This window comes from Trachurus japonicus, chromosome 3 (assembly GCF_045865225.1).
Source record: "Trachurus japonicus isolate A0001 chromosome 3, Traja_1.0".
Taxonomy (NCBI): Eukaryota; Metazoa; Chordata; class Actinopteri; order Carangiformes; family Carangidae; genus Trachurus; species Trachurus japonicus.
Window position 1 is genome coordinate 31,733,571 of NC_140909.1, and position 22,407 is coordinate 31,755,977.

Here is a 22,407-nt window from a genome sequence, read left to right on the forward strand (position 1 = left end):
ATCACAGTACAAGACACAAGTTAAAGCCTGACTGATTCCCTGGGAGCAGGCAGGACTTTGCTGCCGTGCCGGGGGATGTTTTAATCCTGTTTATACTTCATTTATGCATTATGAGCTGATGAAACAGTCATCAGACGCCAACAGAGCGAGAGTGAAAATGGCACCAAGGTGCACTGGGAGTGTGACAAATACAGGAAAAAATATAACAAGTCTCAGTAAACATCTTCAGTGCTCTTGTCATTGATGTTCTAAGTCTTTTGATCTCTACTGAGGGGATGGACACCACTATTCCTCTGGAAGATGTTATTTTATTGAGGGCTTTCATAATGATGTGATGGTAGAGAGCGCCGTCTAAAATGTTGCTTTAAAATCTCTCTCTGAGGGTCATAGTGCTTGTAAACACTTGGGTCCTGTATGGTTGGTAGCATCTCCATGTTTTAGTGTCTTCATTCACTTAGACAATTTCCCTTAAAGGGATAGTTCAACATTTTGGCAAATTGGCCCGTTACCATAATCCCTATAGTCATAGCAGTAGGTTTGTTACCTTTACTTGTCGGTGCAAGCTGCTCAGAGCTACGCTACGGAGGCTCACCACGCTATGAGATAATAACGGAACGTTACCAGACAGAGTTGTTTTCGAGGTAAATGCAGAGACTGCTTGCCGAAAAACTGCGGCTCTGCATCAACTGCATCAGCGGTTTTGCATGAATTTACCTCTAAAACAACTCTCTCTGGTAACGTTGTGTTATTATCTCATAGCGTGGTGAATGTGCAGGTCACAACTTGTCCACCAGAGCGTTTTGGAGTTGTTGGATTGTGTATTTGATGAGTTTGATGAGGGAAACCAAGAAATCCCATTAGCCTCTGTAGCGTAGCTCTGAGTAGCTAGCAGATCTGCTCCGCCGATCTAAAAGTAGCTTGCACCGACAATTAAAAAGTAACAAACCTACTGCTATGACTATAGGGATTATGGCAATGGGCCAATTTGCCAAAATGTTGAACTATCCCTTTACATCCTGACTATTTTAAATGCAACCCCATAAATGTTTAAATCATCTGAAATGTGCAGCTCATCTTCTTTCTATCACTTCAAATGAAAAACACACACATAATATACAAATAAAAGTCTTTAAAAAAGTACCTGACTTGGTGCATCTCTGGCTGATATCTTCCTCCTGACTGTTCACCTCTTCACCTCGCAGATCCTGACTCTGTGAGAGCTCAAGAAAACCAAACTGAGAGGTTCCCTCTGAAACACAGACATACAGAGGTCGTCATGAGTAGTAGCACATGTGGTGACAGCTCTTTATTTAACTGCTCTATGTTGGATGTTATTCATCCTCAGCAGCATGTGAGAAGAAGATCTCCTACCCTCAGACTGAGCGCAGTGCGTGGTAGAATCAGCTCTAGAGTCCATGTCAGCGTCGTCTGGTGCACACCTGAAACAACAGGAAGGAACCAGAGTGAAAACTAGTGCTGGGCATAGATTAATTTTTTTAATCTAGATTAATCTCACTGCAATCTTGGAGTTAATCTAGATTAATCTAGATTAAAATGGCTCATTTGAATTCTGATGAAGGCATTCAAGTGATGCACGATATGAAAAAATTCTACCGATAACCCATAATTTCCTGGTTCTCATTGCCGATACCGATAAATTCATATTTGTATATATAACATAATAGGCTCTAACCCAGGGGTTTTCAAAGTGTGAGAGAGTGAGCCCCCCTTATTGAAAAAATAAACAGCTGTGCGCCCCCCCCCCTCCAAAAAAAAAGAAAAAAAAGAGAAGAGAATTAAACATAGCCTATTTATTATCAATTACTATGACCAAAACAATATTTGATTCATTAAAGCAGAAGTAAGTGGTCCGGTCGTTTTCGCTAATGCTGCGTTCCAGGCAGGCTTTTGAAATCGTAAATTACAGCTTCAAGTCACAACTTACGACTTTGTAGCGTTCCAGGCAACCCACTCGTGTTTTTCCGACCTGTTTTACCGGTGAAAGTCACTATAACGGCCACTCGTAACTTCCGACCGGTGAACTCGTACCAGATCGAACTGGTACCACTTCACGGTCGGAAAAATACGAGTTTCCTTGAACGCACCATAACAGTCCTCGTCCCTACGTCGCGGCATTCACGGCGTCCCTTGGCTGCACACACAGCCCTGCATGCCGTTCTCTCTCCTCATTGGATAAAAACTGTAGGATACGAGAAATGTTTTCTCCTCGGCTCAGAGCAGAGCAGAGGGACTGACAGACCCGTGTTTCAGTCCAAACACTCTATGTAAGTGATTGCTGTCAGAAGATATAACTATTTAAGACTTATATTAACACAAATAAATTTTTTTTATAGGAGCGGTATATTGCGGCTTTATGCGGGAGGACACGCAGTGCTACAGCTGATCCAATGTATTTATCTGAGCTTGGTCACCGCGAGAGGCACCGCTTTGAGCTGCGTTCATATGAAGTTATAGGCTACCTGACGCTGTGCAGCACCTGACGCTCTTCTTTTTCCAACATGCGCGGATGTAACGACTGTACTAGGCTACTGTACATGTGTGATTCGCTCCAAGCGACAGTGGTAAAGCAGCTGTTTTAATTCCCGCTGTGGAGCTGTTAATATGTCACTTTATTACGTTTTAATATTTTTTCAGATGGAATCTAACCGTGTAGATCCCCACTTTGTGGTTAGTTTATCCAAATAACGCCTGTTTGCTCCGACGTAGCAGCCGACCGGGAGCAGCAGCAGCAGCAGCTCGTCACAGACGCAGCTGCCTCCGGTGACACCGGTCAGCTGACGTGGCGGTCAGCCTGCGTCGCCGTCGGCATCCTGCGGGGAGAAAACGAGCAGAGTAACTTACCCGCAGGTTTTTAGAGGTTTTCCGCCGGTGGTTTAATTCTTTTTAAATATATAAATGTTGGTCTCATTGATGAAACCTAACAACTGTGGAAGCCGCAGTTTGAATGAAAGGTGAAACTTACTGGACAGAAGAGCAGCGCAGCCTCTGGGCTCTGTACAGAAATCACCACGTTACGTCAATAAATTAATGTTTTACAATGAACCGAGCGGTCTACCTGTCATTTAATTGAAATAAAAAATACAGCAGAGGGAAATTCGGTGTGACTGTTTTTTTCGTGCACGTCCACGGTGCACAGCTCCACGACCTGCTTTGTACAAGGTGCATGTTGACCCAGCCCCCAGACAACTTTGAGAATAGATTAACGGCTATAATTTTCTTATCGCACGATAAGAGTCTCACGTTAACGCAGCACGTTAACGCCGTTAACGGCCCAGCACTAGTGAAAACACTTCTTCGACGCCTCTCTGAACCTGAGCAGCTTCACTCTGTGAGAAAAGTCACATACTTCTTCTTGTTTGCAGGAGGACAGATGTCCAGAAGCTGACTCTCCTCCTGGAAATCTGAACTGGGGTTGGCTGCTGTGAGAATCCCTGAGTGAAGAAAACACATGTGTTGTGTGATTGAGTGAAATAGTATTGATGAATGAGCCATTTCTATCTGTGCTGTTGGGAAAAGCACTGACCGGGTTCAGCCAGGTTGTTACTCTGGGAGCTCTCTGATTGGCTGTCAGTCTGAGAGCATCTGCTTCCTAGTGGTGAGGATATCAGCTCCTGTGAACGAAAAAAAAAGGGAAAAAAAGCTATTTCCCACAGCAAGAGACTGTCCAACATAAGACACATCACATTAGTTTGAACAGTGTTACTTAGATAAGAGATGGAAGGACAAATGAATTGCACCTGTGACCCCAAAAATGAAAAGGACACACTCTGCAACACTGACACCTCACAGCACAGCAAGATGGCCATTGGCTCTCAGTTTGGAGTTTGCATGGTTTTCCAAGATGCCATCAGAGCTCCAACCCACCCCCCCATGTATCAGGCAAGTATGATCAGTGATATAACAGAGATATGGGGAAGTGTCCATACATCTAAATTTGAGTGTTAACAGTCGTCTTATCTGTTAGAGGAGCCTGTCAAGAGTGTGTCCTGCCTTTCGTCCAGTCACTGCAGTGTGGCCTATAAATAGTAGTTGGCTGTATTTGTCTAGGATGGAGGGACAGGGTCATCGCTGGATCAGCTGAGTGCAAGATGTGGTTAAAAATGTTTAAAAAATAAAATTAAAATAATTTTAATGTAGCTTTATTAAGGTATGTATCAACAACTAGGTATTGGTTGAATGTAACTAAGTACATTTACTCAAGTAGGACCTACTTGCTTAGATGTGGACAATTTTAACTAGAAAAAAATGGGTAAAATTGTAAAAATACTCGTTCAAATGTACAATTCAGATATCTACAATCTGAATATATATTGTGAAATAACATCGTACTCACAAACTACTTTTCTGCTTTGCATTTGTTAATTTAAGTGTTTCTTTCAGATACTGATGTACTCTTCAATCGAAGTCTTTTTTGGCTGCAGGACTTTCACGTGCACCAGTGTGTTGTGTTTTCGTGGCCAAGTATTTAACCCCTGCTGCCCACTAACCTACATCTGTTTTTCCTACCGTGACACGGATGGATCATATGGTCACAAAAGCATAAAGTGTGAACACAAAGTGGTGGAGGTTGGTGGTCGGTGTGCAGCTCACCAGGACGGGGCTGCGGGCGGTGGGCTGCAGGCTGGACAGGCGACGGGCCAACAAAGCTCGGTAGCTGCTCTCGGGATCGTCCTCCAGAGCGACGCTGTCCGGCTGCGAGTCCTCCACGATCAGACACGGGTTGTCGGGCTGAGGCAGGCTGGAGTCCAGTTCACTTCCACTGGGATCCATGAGGTCGAGCTGCGGACGATGAGCGGGGCTGTGGTTAACTATCCGAGGAGCAGCGGCGAGACAACGGAGCCAGGTACACGAGAGGGAGGGGAGCTGGACATTGTTACCGACCACTGCCCAGTGTTAGCTGCTGTTAGCTGCAGGAGGCTAGCGGCGGCGCTCCGCCCCACAACAAGGGAAAGTCGCTGCTCTCGCTACGAGTCGCCGTGCCCCGCAGAAACCTCGGCACACACCGCCAGCTGTGACACTTCACCGGGAAACCGGTGCGCTAGCACAGTTTTGATTCACACAGTTATTCATTCACGTCTTTTGTAGCAGTTTTTAGAAAAAATAAACACTCGCTCTTTAGCTCGGATCCGCTTCTCGCGGCAAAACTTGCCAGAAGCGATTTCATTGGTCCATGTGAGGTGATGACGTCTCGCGAGATTACCGGTTGGCATGTTGACTTTCTATTGTAGTTTCATTTGTTGGTTTAGACTTTGGTACCTATCTCACAATTTGGGATGATGAATGCAGTCTCTAATTTGCTGCTGAATGATCTGATTTAATACATTTAAACTTGTATTTCTTGTATATAGGATATGTCTTATTTGCAATTATTTTCTAAACTGTGTTTTGTCCAAATTAATTAACAGCTTTTTAATTATTAGTAGCCTAATAAAATGCATTAAGTTTTTTATTTATCACATGCAATGAATGCTCTTAATTCTAATACAACTTTATTGTTCCTATTCATGACAGTCTGTAGCTACTCTGTTCCTGACTATGTGCACATCTTCAGTTTTCTTTTCCTATTAATGACACACCAAAGTTTTACATGTTACACTAAGCAGCTTTACACTTTGTGATGATAAATCATGTAAAAGAGTGAAATCTAGGCCACCGCATCCCGCAGTGGGATCTCAGAGACCTTCATGGGTCCTTGAGGCCCTTCCAGGGACTCCAGCAAAAATGATATATAGGTTAACTTTTTCACCATCATCTCCCTCAGCTTGAAAAGTCACAGAGTATGTCTGCATGTTTTAGTGTTTTAGCACAGATTTCTTTCTGCCTGCTGTTACTTCCTCCACACTTCCTGCAGATGCCCAGCTACATCTGAGTATTTTAATCATCACTGAGACAATTTTTTCCAGATAAATCTTGACAGAAGGGGAGTTGTGCAACACAAGCACTGCAATAAAGTGTACAGAGTAATAAATGAGTAGGCTATCTCAGCCACTCTTTATATTAAATAACCCAAAAGACACAAACACTGACTGACAGACTCAAATGAGGTCTATCTAACTGTGAACTACCATCCTCCTCTTCTAAAAATGGCTATCTGTGTTCGAGCCATTACAGATATGAGTCTGTGTCAGCACCTGTGGTTGTGACAGATTCTGAGAGATTAAAAATGCCAGCAAGCACAGGTTGGATTGGATGCATTTCCTAATGAGCCTGTAATGGTGCGATGTCGGCTCACAGTTTTGAAGATTAACAGGCGGCCTTTCAAACACGAACCTTACTTTATCTTCATCATTTGACAGCCTCAGTTTCCATGGAGACACCACATTTCCTGTAACGCGGCAGCCTATGCAAATCCAGATCACAGAGGTAGCTTTACTATTAGGAAGCTATAAATCACTGGGCTGGTTGAGGCTGCTGGGAGAGAGAGTGAGCCAGTGTTCAAAAATCTGAACCGAAAATCAAAGTAACACACTGCACAGGAGAAGAAACATCACAGCTGGATGGTTGTCTCCTCAGCTCAGAGGGGAGCCACGTTGAACACATTGTGGATAAAACTGTGGTTTAAACCTAGCAGTAAAGTTCAGCCACCTGCTGTGTGAATGCATTTTAAAGAAGGATGCTGGAAGTATCACATGACTTCACATCACAGCCACTGGGATGACAACACAGGAGATCAAACACCACGATGCAGAAGGTCATTTGAACTCTTCACACAGAATCAAACAACATTATACAGTGAATAAATGACAGTTTTTCTGCACATATGAGCACAATCCAGCCGTGAATGATTTCCCCTCTCCTCTGTGCAAGTGTGTTTGATGCCTCTGGGTCTATTTCTCTGCTCCAAGTCAGTTGAAGGTGCATCCTGCCACAGACAGCAATATGGGCCTGAGCACAGCTCTGCCTCACAGGGAAGAAGCAGCAGCATCATCATCAGCAGCAGCAGGGATGTAACTGACCGGCATTTCAATATGGAAATATTCGGTGGAGACGTCCAGACCGGCAACAATGCAATAACCATCACCTGATTCTGCTACACAGACAGACACAGCGGCTCTATTCATGCACGCAAATATTAGGACATATCAAATGGACGGCTGCTGGTGGGCTCCAGCCTCCTGGACACACAACCTTATACCGACTGGCACCGCAAAGTTGAACGTCACGTCGTCGTTTCTGCAGGTCGGGCTGACAGCCACATTAAGAAATGCGCAGCCACTGCCCAAAATGTCTAATCTGAGCCACCTCTGCTGGAGCGAACAGACGCCGACACGCACCGGGAGCATATGCTGCTGTGTACGCGCTCCCAGCCAAACACTATTTATCACTATTTCACCGCAAAGCAAGGTTAAAAACAAAACAAAAACAGAAACATATAGAGCTTTACCTTGGAAATCAATATGTCTGCTCTTGGCTTTCCCCAATTTGTTTCACTGTCCCGATGGTTGCAATAATAACGCGTCCAACATCGCTCAGTCCTCCCTTGCCTCTGTTTTGCTGAGAGTCAGGGTGTGGAATACACACACACGCATGGCACGTAAAGATGCAAAGGCATTTTTTAATGTAGATACCATGCTTTTTTACCCCTCCAAGTCCAATACAACTGCCTCATCACATCATCACCACTGGATCCATCTAGAAGAGGAAAAATTGATCTGACTCCAGTTTCATTGGCAAACTATACTTCAGAATAACTTTTAAAGTTAGCTGATAAAATATAATCCAGAGTTATGTTGTTTTATATGTGAGAGAAAACAGTCCAAATAGATTAGAACATGTGTGAAATTTGTTTTTGTCTGTCTATTTCACAGCAACAGTAATGGGTTTATATTATTAAGTCAAATTCATCCTGCATGTGGTCACATCCATGGAGGAGTTCAGTTATAATTTGTAGTAACTTTCGCAGTGTATTGGAACATGCATGTAACATATCAATTAAATCAGGGTAGAAAGGATCAAAGCAAGTATTTACGTATACCATGTGTTTTATTAAACCAAACAGAGAATTGAGAGTAAATGTAAAACATGATCTCCGTGCCCAGTTTAAAGATCCAATAAGAGAAAGCTTAGCAAGTTTTTGTCAGACTTCTCTCTATTCAGAGGGTTTCTTTCATCTTGTTGTTCTTTGTTTGATTTATTCCTTTACAGCTGCATTTAAAACATTATTATAACTGTTGTATCAAATGTATAAATCTCAAAAATAGATCTGATTTAATCTACTATCAAATGTTTTGCAGTTACTGAAATGATTTACGTGTAAATCAGGTTGCTTTTTGGTATCACTGGACCTGTGTTGGGGGCTGGAGTCCAGCTCCTGTAGCTCCTAGTGCTTCCAGCAGAGGTCAGCAGTCGCTCTGGAGTGTCCGAGGCCGCTGGTGCTGCTGACTCACTGCTGGAAACACACATCCTCCTGAAGGAGGGAGGTTTTCACAGAGAGGAGCCAAATTAAAGCCCAGAGTCATCCATCAGCACCACGGGAGGTGTCAGTGCTCATCAGCCGCAGCCCCTGAACATACAGGACAGAAGGAGAGGAGCCATGCAGCTTCCAGAGGAGCAGAGCCTCTCAACCCCAGGATAGGGGAGAGAGTGTATCAACCAATTATAGTGACATTTTAGGAGGATGTCCTTTTAAAAATAAGATGGTGGGAGGCGAGACCACATCCGTGGTGTCAGAATGAAAAGAAAATTCTGTATTGTGTTGAATTATTGTTTTGATTTCTCTTGTTTTCACCACGGTGGAGAAGATAAAGCAGCTTATGAAGTAGCTATGGCCCAAAATATTATACAATACACCATTATACTAACAGAATCCAAACCTTCCCCAGGGCAAACATGTGGCTGTATCGATGATAATAATAAATGATGACAAAAAATAGCGAGATAAACACAGATTTACTCTGCTGAGAGTGATAAATAAAACACAAGTATATCGGGTAAATCAAATGGATAGTAGACATGCCCTCACAATAAATTCATCATTACCTCACTCTCTCCATAGCTCTTCAGTATCAGTATCAGTCAAGCAAGATGTTGAGTTTTTAAGCCACTGGACAAAAGAGGGGCAGTCAGAGCTTGTTTTAATACAATGTAATTGAAGGTCAGGGTTTTCTCTAAAGAATAGGCAATGTATTTCTGAATAAAAAAATATTTTTGGTTTTAAAGGTGCTGGGAAGATATAATAATAGAGATGTTTTAACACCAAGCTCCAAAAATGCATGGGCTCCAAGAATAGTTCAGATGTTTCAGTCAGGAACAATGGCATAAGGCTTCTCTGATTCACTGTTACGAATAAGGTCATATTACCTTGCACATATAATGTAATCTTGACCAGCTCTCCCTCAAACCCTCTGGACAATCGCCCACTCTGCCCATCATTAAAACCTGATATGGAGGATGTGAAATGCTGCTGAAGGACATTCGTTGAGGATATAACACAGTGCAGGTTCATGGTATGTCATCACTAAACCTCAGTAGGGCTCCATGTTCAAAGATGCCGGTTTGACCCCAAAATAAAAACAACAGCTTCTCCACCTTTGTTAATTCCCTAAAATCGAAGGTGGAGGTCAGGGCAGCAAATATTTCTAATTAAGCTTCATAATCAAATTTATTTTAGCACTGTAATTTTAATTAATTTACTTTCAGATTCTTTTCTAGCAGCTGTGGTCATTCCTGTGGTACGTTAACACTGCAACAGGTTAAATCTGTGAGTGAATGTGCATATGTACAGACTTATATTGCCCAATTTGTTTTGAGTATAAATACAATGCTTTCTTTGTTGGATGTTTATTCAAACATCTCATGGAGCCTAAAATAACAGTTTCCCTCAGACTGTGTCGCCTCTGTTGTCAGTGTAACTCTGCACAGATGAGGCCTTGTTTTTACTCCTGATGGGAACAAAGAGCTGTCAGTTAAGAAACCAAAGCACATTGCCTGGTACTCGCAGTGACACAGATATAAATGGAAGCTTTGTGCACCAAAAAGTCTTATTTTTAAGTCTCTTTTGTCTGACAGTGGAAATCAACATCACAACAATATGAGGGAAACTGTAACTGATGCTGGTTGAACTCAGTAACATCAATAATGACCTTTAAAAAGAGCTCCATGCTGTAAGTGCTCCAAATTTTCCACATTATGTGATTATTGATCTTCAAGTTTCAAAAGATGTAGAAAATAAGGCCAATTATATGGGTCCTATAATAATAAAATCAGGACTGTCTTCATCATCATCATCACCCTCACGTTGCCCTTATCAATGTTGGAGTGTTTCAGCAGTGTAAAATAGGAAATATGATCAACATACATTCTCATATCCCTCTTTTCCTCTTGTCCAATAAGACGTTGTGACATCAAATAGCCACATCACCTGCGAACCAATTACACACTCAGCAAGCATGGAGCCACACCCACCGCTCCTCCTCCTTCATCCTGCATTGTCATGGTGGTTGCTCCGGATGCAGTTGTCATGGAGATGGAAAAGGGCTCAGTGTCCACTGGTGGCACTGTTACCATGGAAATCCCGATCGCAGCAGCTGCCTCAGTGGAGAGAGCTGAGCTGGAGGAGTGTGTTCAGCACCATGGACAGCAACACCATCACCACACAGCGGCTGCATTCCAGCACAGAAACTATCGCATGCTGATTGTGATCGGAGAGATTTCCACCGGCCATCACCTCGACGCCGCCAGGAAACAGATCACACAAGGTAGGCCCACAGAGCAGGTCACACACCTCCGGTCTGTCGGGGGCAATTTCTAAGTCTGAGCAGGAAAACTGTGAATAAGATAAATTCCCTTCAGCTTACTTGTCAGGAAAATGTACTTTAAAGCGCACTGAGTTATCCATAAGTTAGGCTGTCTTTTATTTTACACCACTGACATAATTTAATAATTGTAAAACACTGTGACTATGATCTCGACTGCTTCAGTTTCACAAAAACTGTCAAATTATTATACACTGATCCTTCACTTCATGTAAACCTGAACCATCATAGTGAACAAACACTCAGTGCAGCTAAAAGTCTTGATTTCAACATGTTACTTGGGTAGACAAGTGGTTGTATTCAGCAGCACAATGTTTTTCTTCAGATAAATTGTTTCTCACTGATAAATACATAAAAGCAGTATTTTATTGTTGTCTGTCAATGTGGAGCCAGTTCTAGATACCTTATACTCACTGTCGTACTACATTGTATTCTCTATGATCGTCCTGTTTTGTCAAAGTCTGCATCTTAACTTTGCCAATGATAAGCTGTACAAAATCATAGATTTTGACAAAATTTGAAAAAATCTCAAATGACAGCCTGGTGCTTAATGCTTTTGTCAAACCTTCCAGAGTTTACAGCACAGAAAAAAGATTAACTGTTTTGCTGTGGATTATGATGACAGAGTAAAATTGACCTTGAACCTTTTTAGATATAAAATGTCATCACAAAATGTCATCCTTATAGACATTTGGTTTAATTTATGTCATAATAAGTGTATGAATTTGTTAGTTACGGCTGAAAATACTGTTTTGTGAGATCAAAGCGACCTTGACCTTTGACCAGCAAATTTGAACCAGTTTATTATTACAGCAATGTGAAAGCCGGAGCCATGTGACCGATTCTTCTCAGAACAAAAAGCCAGTGTTGTGTGGAGATACACAAGTGTTTAGTTTAGACATGAGGTCAGACTGTGGTTGTTGATTTGGCATTCAAGGCAACAAACTCCCAGTCACCTACAGTACAAATACACAGTCTACACTCAGTTATGAAGGTTTTTTGTACTGCATGTAAAGACAGAGCAACTCAGATACTAAATAAAAATGATGTTAGTGCTTCTAAGTCAGATACATGAGTGAAATGTTTCTGATGAACTTTGTTCATGTTCCTTTTGTTTTGGCAGGTCTGCGCTCCTGGAACGTTGATCTGACTGTTTGTGACCTGAACAAAGAGCTGCAGCTGTTTGAGGCTAGACACACCGCTCAGTTTTCGGCAGAGGTCAAAGGTCAGTCTGAGTTTATCCAATTTTGCGGGTTATGTTCCAACTTGTATTGCAGCAGTTTTTTTTTTTTTCCCCAAGCCAGTATGAGTTGTTTTTGTGGTGTGGAGACAGTAATTGCCAGCTCTGAGTCTGAGCTGTGATGGTATCACGGTCTGTAGCTGGAGGGAGTTAATATGTTGCTGCCTGTCGTCTTATCACAGGCAACCCGTCTGCAGCTGTGGCTGCACAGCGTCGCTCTGGCACACGGGAGATCAGATTACATCTCAGTCTGAGTTTGACAACACGTCCTTTCTCCTCTGTCTCCCTTTGTCCCCTGTTCTCAATGCACACATGCATCGATGATACAGTATCAGGGGAGCTGGAGACGGTGCGGGCTGTATTGATCAGGCTCTCATATGCAGGCTACACGTCAGGCTGGCAATCAATGGGGGCCGAATGTGAGAGCCTACACTATCTGTCGGGGGAATATAAGATCTAAGACCCTAACCCTGTGGTGTAGAGTGAATGGAGCCAGACTGTGTTCATGAGGATGTGGGTGTGAATGTGTCTGCTCTCTGCATGGCTGCTTAGTATTTACAAAGGAAACTCTTGTGTCACAGCATTTATAATAACTGTGGCATATTCAGCCTTTACTGTAACTCAGTGGGGTCAGATAACAGCTCGGAGCAGAGAGGAGGATGTGCTGAGCTGAGCGTTCACTGAGCTCTGAGCGTGGACCTTTAAAAAGCAGTCACATCTTGGTGCACATTTCTCCGCCCACACAGGTCTCTGCTGCTATAGTGTTATGTAAGGAGTATAGGAATGCATGCATCTGCTTGTTGACATCAGTTTGTAATATACAAGCATCACAAATAAACATTTCATCATCAAACATTGTCCAAAATACTTGGTGCTTTTCACATCGACCCAGCTCTGCAAGAATTTCACATGACGTCATGTCTCACCATCCTAATCCGCTACGGATGCACAACTTCACAGCCTCCTCTGGTTCTCACACTTACATTGTGATCTGTTTCAGCTGGGATATATAACTGTTAAAGTTTTGTCACCTTCCTGACACCCTTCAACTAAAGCAATTATTACATTCTGTGATTACACTCTCATTGTCCTGCTGTATTCCAGCTTTCAGTGGAAACTTCATGAATAATTCAGCATTCTCCATTAATCACCCTTTGCTAATAAATAACCAAAATTTCCATTTTTCTTTCTGTCTCACGTCGGTCATATAGGTTCATAGATGGATGTTTCTCTCCTGTGATCTCTCCACTCTGTCTCACTGTTAGCATCCTCTCTCTCTCCTCGCCATGCTGTATCCCCCTCTCTCTCCTGATCTGGGCATTTTACTGGAAAATGCACACACACACACAGACGGACAGACAGACAGAGGCTCTGTGTGTGGCTCAGTGCTCCCGGAGACACAGATGCAGAGATGTCTGGCAGAGAGCAACATCTGTGCTCTAGGCTGGGCAGGGATAGTTAACCCTGTCACTGAGGGGCCCAGTCTTATTTCAGGTGATATGGTAGAGGTGGGAATCCCTGCGATACAATATTATCACAATACCTCAATACAATATTATTATTATTATTATTATACAATATTATTGCTATATTAAAAATACTGCAATCTTTAGTTGGGAGAATCCAAAACTGAATATTCATGACAAAGCCAGATTGTGTCCACTTATACCCCTTCAGGCTCTTGTGGGCTTTCAGAGACTCTCCAGATAGGACCAGAGAAAGTTGATCAAATAGTTCTAGATGGAAATTGTATCCCCCAACTGTTTCAGTACTCGTGAGAAGCACCCCGGGGCCATGATAAGGGTCCGTCGTGTTTAATTTGGCAACTTTTGTGACATATCACCTAATTATGTGGATTGAAAATAGCGCAGTGAACTCGGCTTGAAATCAGCACTGGCGCCATTCCTTTTTGCTCGAGCTTTATGCAAACTGAACTATTTGCCAAAGTAGTTTTTGCTTCAAGTTTGTTTAAAACCTTAGTTCACCTCGCCTGAAGGAAACACGTGTGGTCACATTGATCTCATTCTGTAGCAGCAGGGACCACGAAACAGGAACAAAAACACTGTTAGAGAGCAGGTTACAGTTGAGTCTCTGCTCTCTGTGCAGGTAGAGAATGAGGTAGTCTCTACCAAAATGGCAGCAGTGCAACTAACTAAGCTAGCTTGCCCCACATAACTAAACTCACAGACCACCAACAAGTCCAAACTGTCTCACATGGAAGCAACTTAACTAGTAAACAATGAGCAGGCCACCATAACGAAAATGGCTCAGCATAAACACTTAATAGTCTGTGGTGTCTATCTACCGACTCCACACACGGTCAGTTTTGAGAAAAGGCTTGCTCTCAGAATAAAAAGGAGCTTTGTTGTTTTAAGAGTGTCAATTGCAAAGTTCAAAACGTAAATTGAGCTACATATGATTTTTTTGTATTTTAGATGAAAAGCGATATCCATATTGAAGGGCCAACTCCTGAGACCCTGCGTCCTCATACGAGGACATTACATTTTTGCCTCTTAGCACCATACTCCATTTTTAAAAACTTTGACTATAGCCACATTTAGGGACACTGCCTGCACCAACTTGTGGTGATATCACAAATTACACCATTTTCTTTGGGGGAAAAAAATGGCGGGAATTTCAGCTGGAGCCTTCTATGGCAGTTCCCGAAAGATAAAAGACCAAGGTAAGAATTAAATCCAAATTTTATGAATGAAACCAGTGTATTTATGTACAACAATGTCTCTGTCTTCATATGGCATTAAAATTTGACACATTTTAGTAATAGTAGCAGACTAGGACATCAATAAATGTCACGTCCTCGTTTGAGGACATTGCTATGTTATGTTATTAAAGTACCATGTTGTTGTCTTTTTTTTGTGATATCACCACAAGATGGCACAGGCAGTGTCCCTAAATGTGGCTAATAGGTCAAAGTTTTTAAAAATGGAGTATCATGGTGCAAAGAGGCAAAAATAATGTCCTCGTATGAGGACGCAGGGTCTCAGGAGGATTCACAATTTTGAAAAACCACTCGTTATTACTTGACCGTTCCACTTCAGACTGATAGTAGGCTACTTGACCTCAGGATGACACTCAGAAAAAATCAGGCCAATCTAATGTGGCATTTTAGAATAAAACCCCTTTGAACTTCCACTGTATTCTATATACAGTAGGATTCATTGTTTTTCGACCCAATGTCCTCGTATGAGGACACTGATTTTTGAGAGAACTACTTATTGTAGAAAGCTGAAATTTTGAATTTACACAAATTGGGCCCTTCTGGTCCCAAACAACAAATACAGTTTTTTTATGTTGAGATAATCCCAGTGTCCTCATATGAGGACATCATTTTTTGCAAAAACTACTCCCTGTACAAAGACAAACTTTAGGTATTGTACTTATTAGGTCCTACTTATCCCAGATAGCAAGGAGAAATAAAAAATGCACACCAGAAAAAAGCTCGGGTCTCAGGAGGATACATCCATACAAAAATCCTGTAAAATGCTGGCCCCTGCAGGCACACTAAATGGGACACATATTAGAAATCAACCAAAGCGGCCCAGTATTTGTCTCTGTCTCTGTGGTGTTTGTATTCTCTACATATTTCCCGTTGTTTGCATTGTGCTTAAAGCAGAAGTAAGTGGTCCGGTCGTTTTCGCTAATGCTGCGTTCCAGGCAGGCTTTTGAAATCGTAAATTACAGCTTCAAGTCACAACTTACGACTTTGTAGCGTTCCAGGCAACCCACTCGTGTTTTTCCGACCTGTTTTACCGGTGAAAGTCACTATAACGGCCACTCGTAACTTCCGACCGGTGAACTCGTACCAGATCGAACTGGTACCACTTCACGGTCGGAAAAATACGAGTTTCCTTGAACGCACCATAACAGTCCTCGTCCCTACATCGCCACATTCACGGCGTCCCTTGGCTGCACACACAGCCCTGCATGCCGTTCTCTCTCCTCATTGGATAAAAACTGTAGGATACGAGAAATGTTTTCTCCTCGGCTCAGAGCAGAGCAGAGGGACTGACAGACCCGTGTTTCAGTCCAAACACTCTATGTAAGTGATTGCTGTCGGAAGATATAACTATTTAAGACTTATATTAACACAAATATATCACTTACTTCTGCTTTAACATGCTGATGAAATCTCTTTTGAATCAGAATCATTCTTAAAGCAGAAGTGAGTGATCCGGTCGTTTTCGCTAATGCTGCGTTCCAGGCAGGTTTTTGAAATCGTAAATTACAGCTTCAAGTCACAACTTACGACTTTGTAGTGTTTCAGGCAACCCACTCGTGTTTTTCCGACCTGTTTTACCGGTGAAAGTCACTATAACGGCCACTCGTAACTTCCGACCTGTGAACTCGCACCAGATCAAACTGATACAACTTCACAGGTCGGAAAAACAGGAGTTACGAGTTTCCTTGAACGCACCATAACGGTCCTCGTCCCTACGTCGCCACATTCACGGCGTCCCTTGGCTGCACACACAGCCCTGCATGCCGTTCTCTCTCCTCATTGGATAAAAACTGTAGGATACGATAAATGTTTTCTCTTCGGCTCAGAGCAGAGCAGAGTGACTGAGAGACCCGTGTTTCAGACCAAACACTCTATGTAAGTGATTGCTGTTGGAAGATATAACTATTTAAGACTTATATTAACACAAATATATCACTTACTTCTGCTTTAACTGCATGCACTTTACAATGACAATAAAGTATGATTCTGATTCTGATTCTAAATGTAGTAACTGTTTTACATTTTGGGGTTTAAAATTTGTTATGGATTGGCCTGTATTAATGACTTATCATGGACATCTATGGACTTTGAGTCAGCATGTTTGTGCTGTGGCTGGGCTGTATCATTATATCGTTAGATGTTACACTACTGGCAGTGGCACGGCTCCATAAGACAATGTGTGTCTCAGTAACTCTTAGTTTGATTGCATTTAAATACCATCCATGGTCCTGGGAGGATGAACCCTTGTGACTGTGCTGGTCCTCTGACTTATGTTGTTCTCTGTGGTTCTGAGTGGACATCTCTGCATGCTAGCACACAACGTTTTTACATTACATCTGTTAAACATCAGCAGATGTGTTACTTCTTGTATTTTCAATAGCAGTGCAACACAGGTTCTGCAGCCAATAGCACCTTTTTGTGATTCCCATTTTAAAAATATCTTCGATGCACTTAAGTAATCTGATTACTGTCTGCTTCCTGCTCTAATCTCATTTCTTAAACGTCACATTAACAAGAAGCCTGCTGTCTGTAATTGCAGTGAGAGAAACTGGAGTCCTGCAGAGAAGATGGACTTCTGGTATGGGTCATGTACAGAACAGAGTTTCTAATGGAGTTTTATATGAATGGATTTACATAACAAAGGCAGCGGAGAGATCAAGTGCTACTGTGGCAGAACAAGAGGTATAATCAAATGCTGCTGGATAATAATAATAATGATAGATGTTTTTCATTTGGTTGATGTCTGATTTAGCTAATTTGCCTGCTGAGAATAATGAATGCATGGGACAATACATTTCTTGCTACCAATGCTAAAAACAGCAGCACTGTCATCCGTCAGTAATGCACTTTTAATGCACAGCTGTGTGCCTTTTGATACTAAGGCACCTGATCTCAGTTTGGAACCACAGCAAAAGGTCTCAATGCTTTTGTAAATGATTGGTTTCAGTTAGATTTTCAGTTTGATTTTAAATGCCCAAATGGGCAAAATGACAAAAATATATATTAAAAAAACATAACAATATAAGTGTACGTGTATCAAAAATGAATACTCTCTGAAGACACTGTATTAATTAATCTGGTATTGCCCTGCTGTCTGTAAGCTTCACAGTAAGTAGGTTATTGTAGTGCACACAAACACTCTCTCTAATGTCCTGTGTTCATCTAATGTCGTGCATGTAAATACAGTGAATGCGGTGCTGTGGAGAATAAAATCCATATCTAGTGTAGGAGAGATGCCATCAATATTATTGATTAATCCCTCTCTCTTTGTCTTTGCCATCTGGTTCCAAACTCTTCATCCTCAGCCTCACAGCTCACACTGACCCATCTCATCAGCTCCAGTCTTCAGACCTCTGCAGGTAAACACATGAATGTAGAGATGTGTGTGTGCTGCAGCCTAAAGCAAACACAGCTGGTCCCTCAGGATCACCAGCAGACTGCTGCAGTAATCTGCACAAACACACACACACACACACATATACACACACACACAGCAGCAGCTATATTGTATTTCAGTAGTGTATTGCAAGTAGTAATGCAGTCTAGACAGACCGTGGATGCTGTGTATCAACCTGTCCAGATTCAACCATCTCAGTAATTTAATATTTTAAGAGATGAGCATTCATCACTGGGATCCAGACTGCATTACAGCACAGTATAGAGTCCATTCTCTCCCTCATTCATCCAAATACAATATCAAAATCCCATAGTAACAGTCAGGTTTAGCTCACCCCTGCCTATTTTCCTAACACCATAGAAAATGGTGTTTAAATTCAAGTGCTGAAAAGTGGGTGTAAATAATGTTTGCATTTGTAACAACACCAAAGTTATGCTGTAAGGCTTCGACTTGGTTGTCTTGGCGATGTTTTAAACGAATACAATGTGCATCACTTTAGTTTACCAAAGCATCTCTGCACTCAACTGACAGAGGGAGGGAGCAGGGGAAAAACAAACAGGACCAGATTCTTTGTAGTTCATACTGACATGAATGTTTTATTTGTCACCAATTAGTGGAGACATTTCATTCAAAACCACAGCTGTCCTCCTCATGGTGGCAGTAGAGACAAAGTCAGAGGACCACCAGAGTCACAAGGTTTCATCCTCTGGAAGATCATGACTGTCTGAACAACTCTCATGTAATTCATATCTCTGTCGACTAACACTGCCATCCATATCAGAACGATGTGCTTTTAATGGTCTTTAATGGGGTCTGATGTTTCACTCTGTCGGATCAGATTCTGTCTTGATCTAGATCACAGCAGGTTTTCACTTTGCCACGTCGATCTCACCTATACGGCCAAAAGACACAATGGCATGAATGACATGAAAAACCCACACAGCTCTATCATAGTTAAATAAAGGTTTGAAGAAGGTTGACTGTGGCTTCAGGGATGCTGGTTCAAATCCAGAGGGAAATGAAGCAGGTTCAGTAACACTTCAGTCTGACAGCAGCAGGTCTAATCAGTGCAACTTCCCTTCAGTGAACCTTTTTTCTTTTAGACTACTGTTCTGGGTTTGTCCCTAAAAAAGGAGCAAGACCTTGAGTGCAGACCTCTTTAGACTCTTTTACTGTTTTTTGATGGCCACAATCACAGAAGTAAAAAATAACAGGCTGCAGAAGAAGACACACAAAAGATGTCAGAGACAAAATGGCAGCAGAACACTTTCTGACTGAAGCCTTAAAGCAGATATCAGTGGAATGTTTTTGTTAATATAAGTCCTAAATAGTCCTATTTTCCGTCAGCAATCACTTACATGAAGTATTTCAGCCTAAACACGAGTCTCTCCGTCACTCTGCTCTGCTGTAACCCGAGGAGAAAATGTTCCTTGTGGGATACAAGTGTTATCCAATGAGGGGAGAGAACGGCATGAAGGGCTGTGTGTGCAGCCAAGGGATGCGCGTGAATGTGGTGACGTAGCACGAGGACCAATTGATGCCTGACAAGGGCGGGGGCTGCTAACTCATGGTGCGTTCAAGGAAACTCGTACTTTGTGTTTTTCCTTCCTGTGAAGTCATACCAGTTCGATCTGGTACGAGTTCACGGGTCGGAAGTTACGAGTGGCCGTTATAGGGAACTTTCACAGACAACAGGACGGTAAAAACACGAGCTACGGGTTACCTGGAACGCTACCAAGTCGTAGTTGTGACTTGAAGCTGTAACTTACGGTTTCAAAAGCCTGCCTTGAACACAGCATTAGCCGAAACGGCCGTGCCGCTGTTATCTGCTTTAACCAACTAGACTGGACCTCTGGTTAATAAAGCCCCGTTCTAATTTCTAACTAATGTGAACATTAGGAACCAATCTGTCTGATGAAAAACAAACAAACAAAAAAAATGAGTTGGACACATGAAAGAAAACAGAAACATCAAGATGAATGACAAAGAAAGCCCTCCCCTTCTGATGGTGATGAACAGTGATTGCAACCTGTCACCCAGGGCAGGAGGATGACGGCCTTATTGTTTGGCCTTATTTTTTGGAGAGTTAGAGGAAAGTGAAGAATATTAGATGAATCAACATCCTGGTAGAAATCATCAAATTAAATTGTTGTATTGTTTTACTCGGGCTGTGTTTGCAGGATTACACATGGCAGGCTTTTATTGACATCAGTGGTTTGAGTAAAAATGAGTGAAGCGAGAAAGTAATCAATGTTTGCGTCAGGGAGCAGGGGGGGAAGGTGCAGAGAGTAATAGCTTGGTAATTGTGGACCTGGAGGCGCCGGGGCACGCTGCTCTGACCAGAGTGGCCAATAAGAATATGCTTGTCATCCATATTAAAAGGTTTCATCCAGTTCTTCCAAGAAATAATGTGTTTTCATGCTACACTGGTTCTGCACTGCAATTTAAGTCTGTCTGGAGCCCAGAAAAACAAATCAGCTCACAGGATGAAGAGGATGAGAAAACTACTTCTTTGTTGCTCCCTATATGGAAATGTAAGATATGGCATATATGTCTCTATGTTGCCATATGTGTCAACTATCAGGGGCTATACTGTATTATTACATGTCCTAATAGGTATATGAAGATAGGTTTATAATATGAAATGGCAATAGTTAAAGTCGAGGATTGCAAGATGTATAAGAGTAAGAATAGGAGTAGTAAACATACACATAAAAAAATCTATATTTTTCCTCAGTTTTATTTGTTGTATTATTTCTCATTATTTTCAAACGTGTTACTTCTTATTCTGAGAAAGAGGTCTCTCTCACTTTTGAACTATTTGACCCTTCGTATGTTTATAATATCAACATATTCTGACAGATTTGTGGATGGATATACTTAATATACTATGTCAACAATATAAGCATACATACATAAACGCCAATGTAGATCTAGCCTATGTTAAAATAAGAAATGATTCAAATTCCTAATTAGGTTCATAATATTTATGTATAGGTACATACAAAATAAAACATATATTTTATATAATTTCGATATATGTATATTACAATTCAAAGGTCACACTGGAAAATTGATTAGATCCAGGCAGTGAAGTGAGCGCCCCCTCAAACTGAAGGTCAGTCCTTCTGAGGTGTTGTCCAGGCTCTTCTAATGACAGCCGTGCTCCGAGTGGTTCGTGTTTACTGTTCAGAAATCCTCTCACAGCAGCCAGGGGATCTGTGCAGGATTGGCCTTCCTGCTGTAACACCACAGCTCCTCCTCGCCTGTGCCTTGAATGCTAATATGCAGCCGGTGGAGGAGTGCAAAGTCATCATGGCTGACAGGCTCAAACACAGAACACCAAGGGAAATCTGTAAGGCCGAGAAGGCAGAGTGGCAGGCCCCGTGATCAAACAGGATCAACTGGTTTCCACTCCGGGCAGAGAATGAAATCAGGTGAACGATCAATCGATTATCATCTTTTATAAATGATCTGAGGCTGATGATGTTCTCATTTTCTAACTGACTTTCTCACATATCAAACAAAATGTGTCTTTTTGATCTTAAAATAGACGTTAACAGAGGGTGTCGAGTTCGTCAGCAAAGATAGACAGATTGGGTCCAGGGCAGAAAAGGATGACACCAGATAGAAAAGCTGCCACTGCTTTCAAGTGGGATCAGTTCTTAAGCTGGAGTGACAGAGACGGTTTTCACCAGCATCTCATTAGAGTGAAAATGTGTGTTGCAGGAAAATAAGACAGCCCAGTGCCAGCGTTTTGCTCCATGCTCAAGCCCTCGGGTGCCCGTGTGGAAGAGCTCCAACGGACACGACCTCCCTGATGGGCAGCATATGTACTGAGGGACAGCCAGTGCCCTCAGGGTCTCACAGCCATCCTGAAGGCCTCGCACACTGATAGCAAGAAACACAGTGTAGACACAGGAGGGTTTGGTAGCTCAGAGGAGGAGGAGGAGGGGGGTGCTAGTGTCTGACTGAGGCAGAGGGTCCGTGTGATGAGAACCAGCAGCTAAAAACATCATCAACAATAAACTGCAGGACTTGATGTGTCATTCTGGCTCATTAGGCTTAAAGATGTCATTCTGAACCTCTCAGTTATACTTTACATCCTGCCATTGGCTATGGTTGAAAGGCATTGTGGGAAATGTAGGATAACTCACTCAGTCTATCGGAGAGCGATAAGACAGGGCTGATTTCCTCTGAAAATGGCATTCACAAGCATTCAGAAACCATCGAGGTTTGTGAAGAGGCACTGATG

General features: G+C 42.3%; 2 protein-coding genes across 13 annotated transcripts in view; one reads left to right on the forward strand and one right to left on the reverse strand.

Annotated features, from left to right (window-relative positions):
- Positions 1–7,646, reverse strand: part of tp53bp1 (tumor protein p53 binding protein, 1) — a 33,235-nt gene extending 25,589 nt beyond the window's left edge. For 4 of the 11 annotated variants that reach the window (XM_085770312.1, XM_085770241.1, XM_085770261.1 and 1 more), the window contains exons 1-6: positions 7,406–7,646; positions 4,612–4,800; positions 3,545–3,632; positions 3,368–3,452; positions 1,372–1,439; positions 1,142–1,249 (exon numbers count right to left, since the gene is read on the reverse strand). In XM_085770312.1, the coding sequence (XP_085626438.1) occupies positions 1,142–1,249; positions 1,372–1,439; positions 3,368–3,452; positions 3,545–3,632; positions 4,612–4,791 (529 nt within the window). In that variant the 5' untranslated portion in view covers positions 4,792–4,800; positions 7,406–7,646. Of the gene's footprint in view, positions 1–1,141; positions 1,250–1,371; positions 1,440–3,367; positions 3,453–3,544; positions 3,633–4,611; positions 5,178–7,405 lie in introns of those variants that run through there. The other 7 variants (XM_085770303.1, XM_085770279.1, XM_085770297.1 and 4 more) reach the window with 2 other exon arrangements.
- A 2,777-nt stretch (positions 7,647–10,423) lies between these two features.
- Positions 10,424–22,407, forward strand: part of map1aa (microtubule-associated protein 1Aa) — a 49,111-nt gene continuing 37,127 nt past the window's right edge. Inside the window, exons 1-2 of one of the 2 annotated variants that reach the window (XM_085770339.1) lie at positions 10,424–10,718; positions 11,899–12,000. In XM_085770339.1, coding sequence (XP_085626465.1) covers positions 10,454–10,718; positions 11,899–12,000 — 367 coding nt within the window. In that variant the 5' untranslated portion in view covers positions 10,424–10,453. The remainder of the gene's footprint in view (positions 10,719–11,898; positions 12,001–22,407) is intronic. The other variant, XM_085770347.1, reaches the window with a different exon arrangement.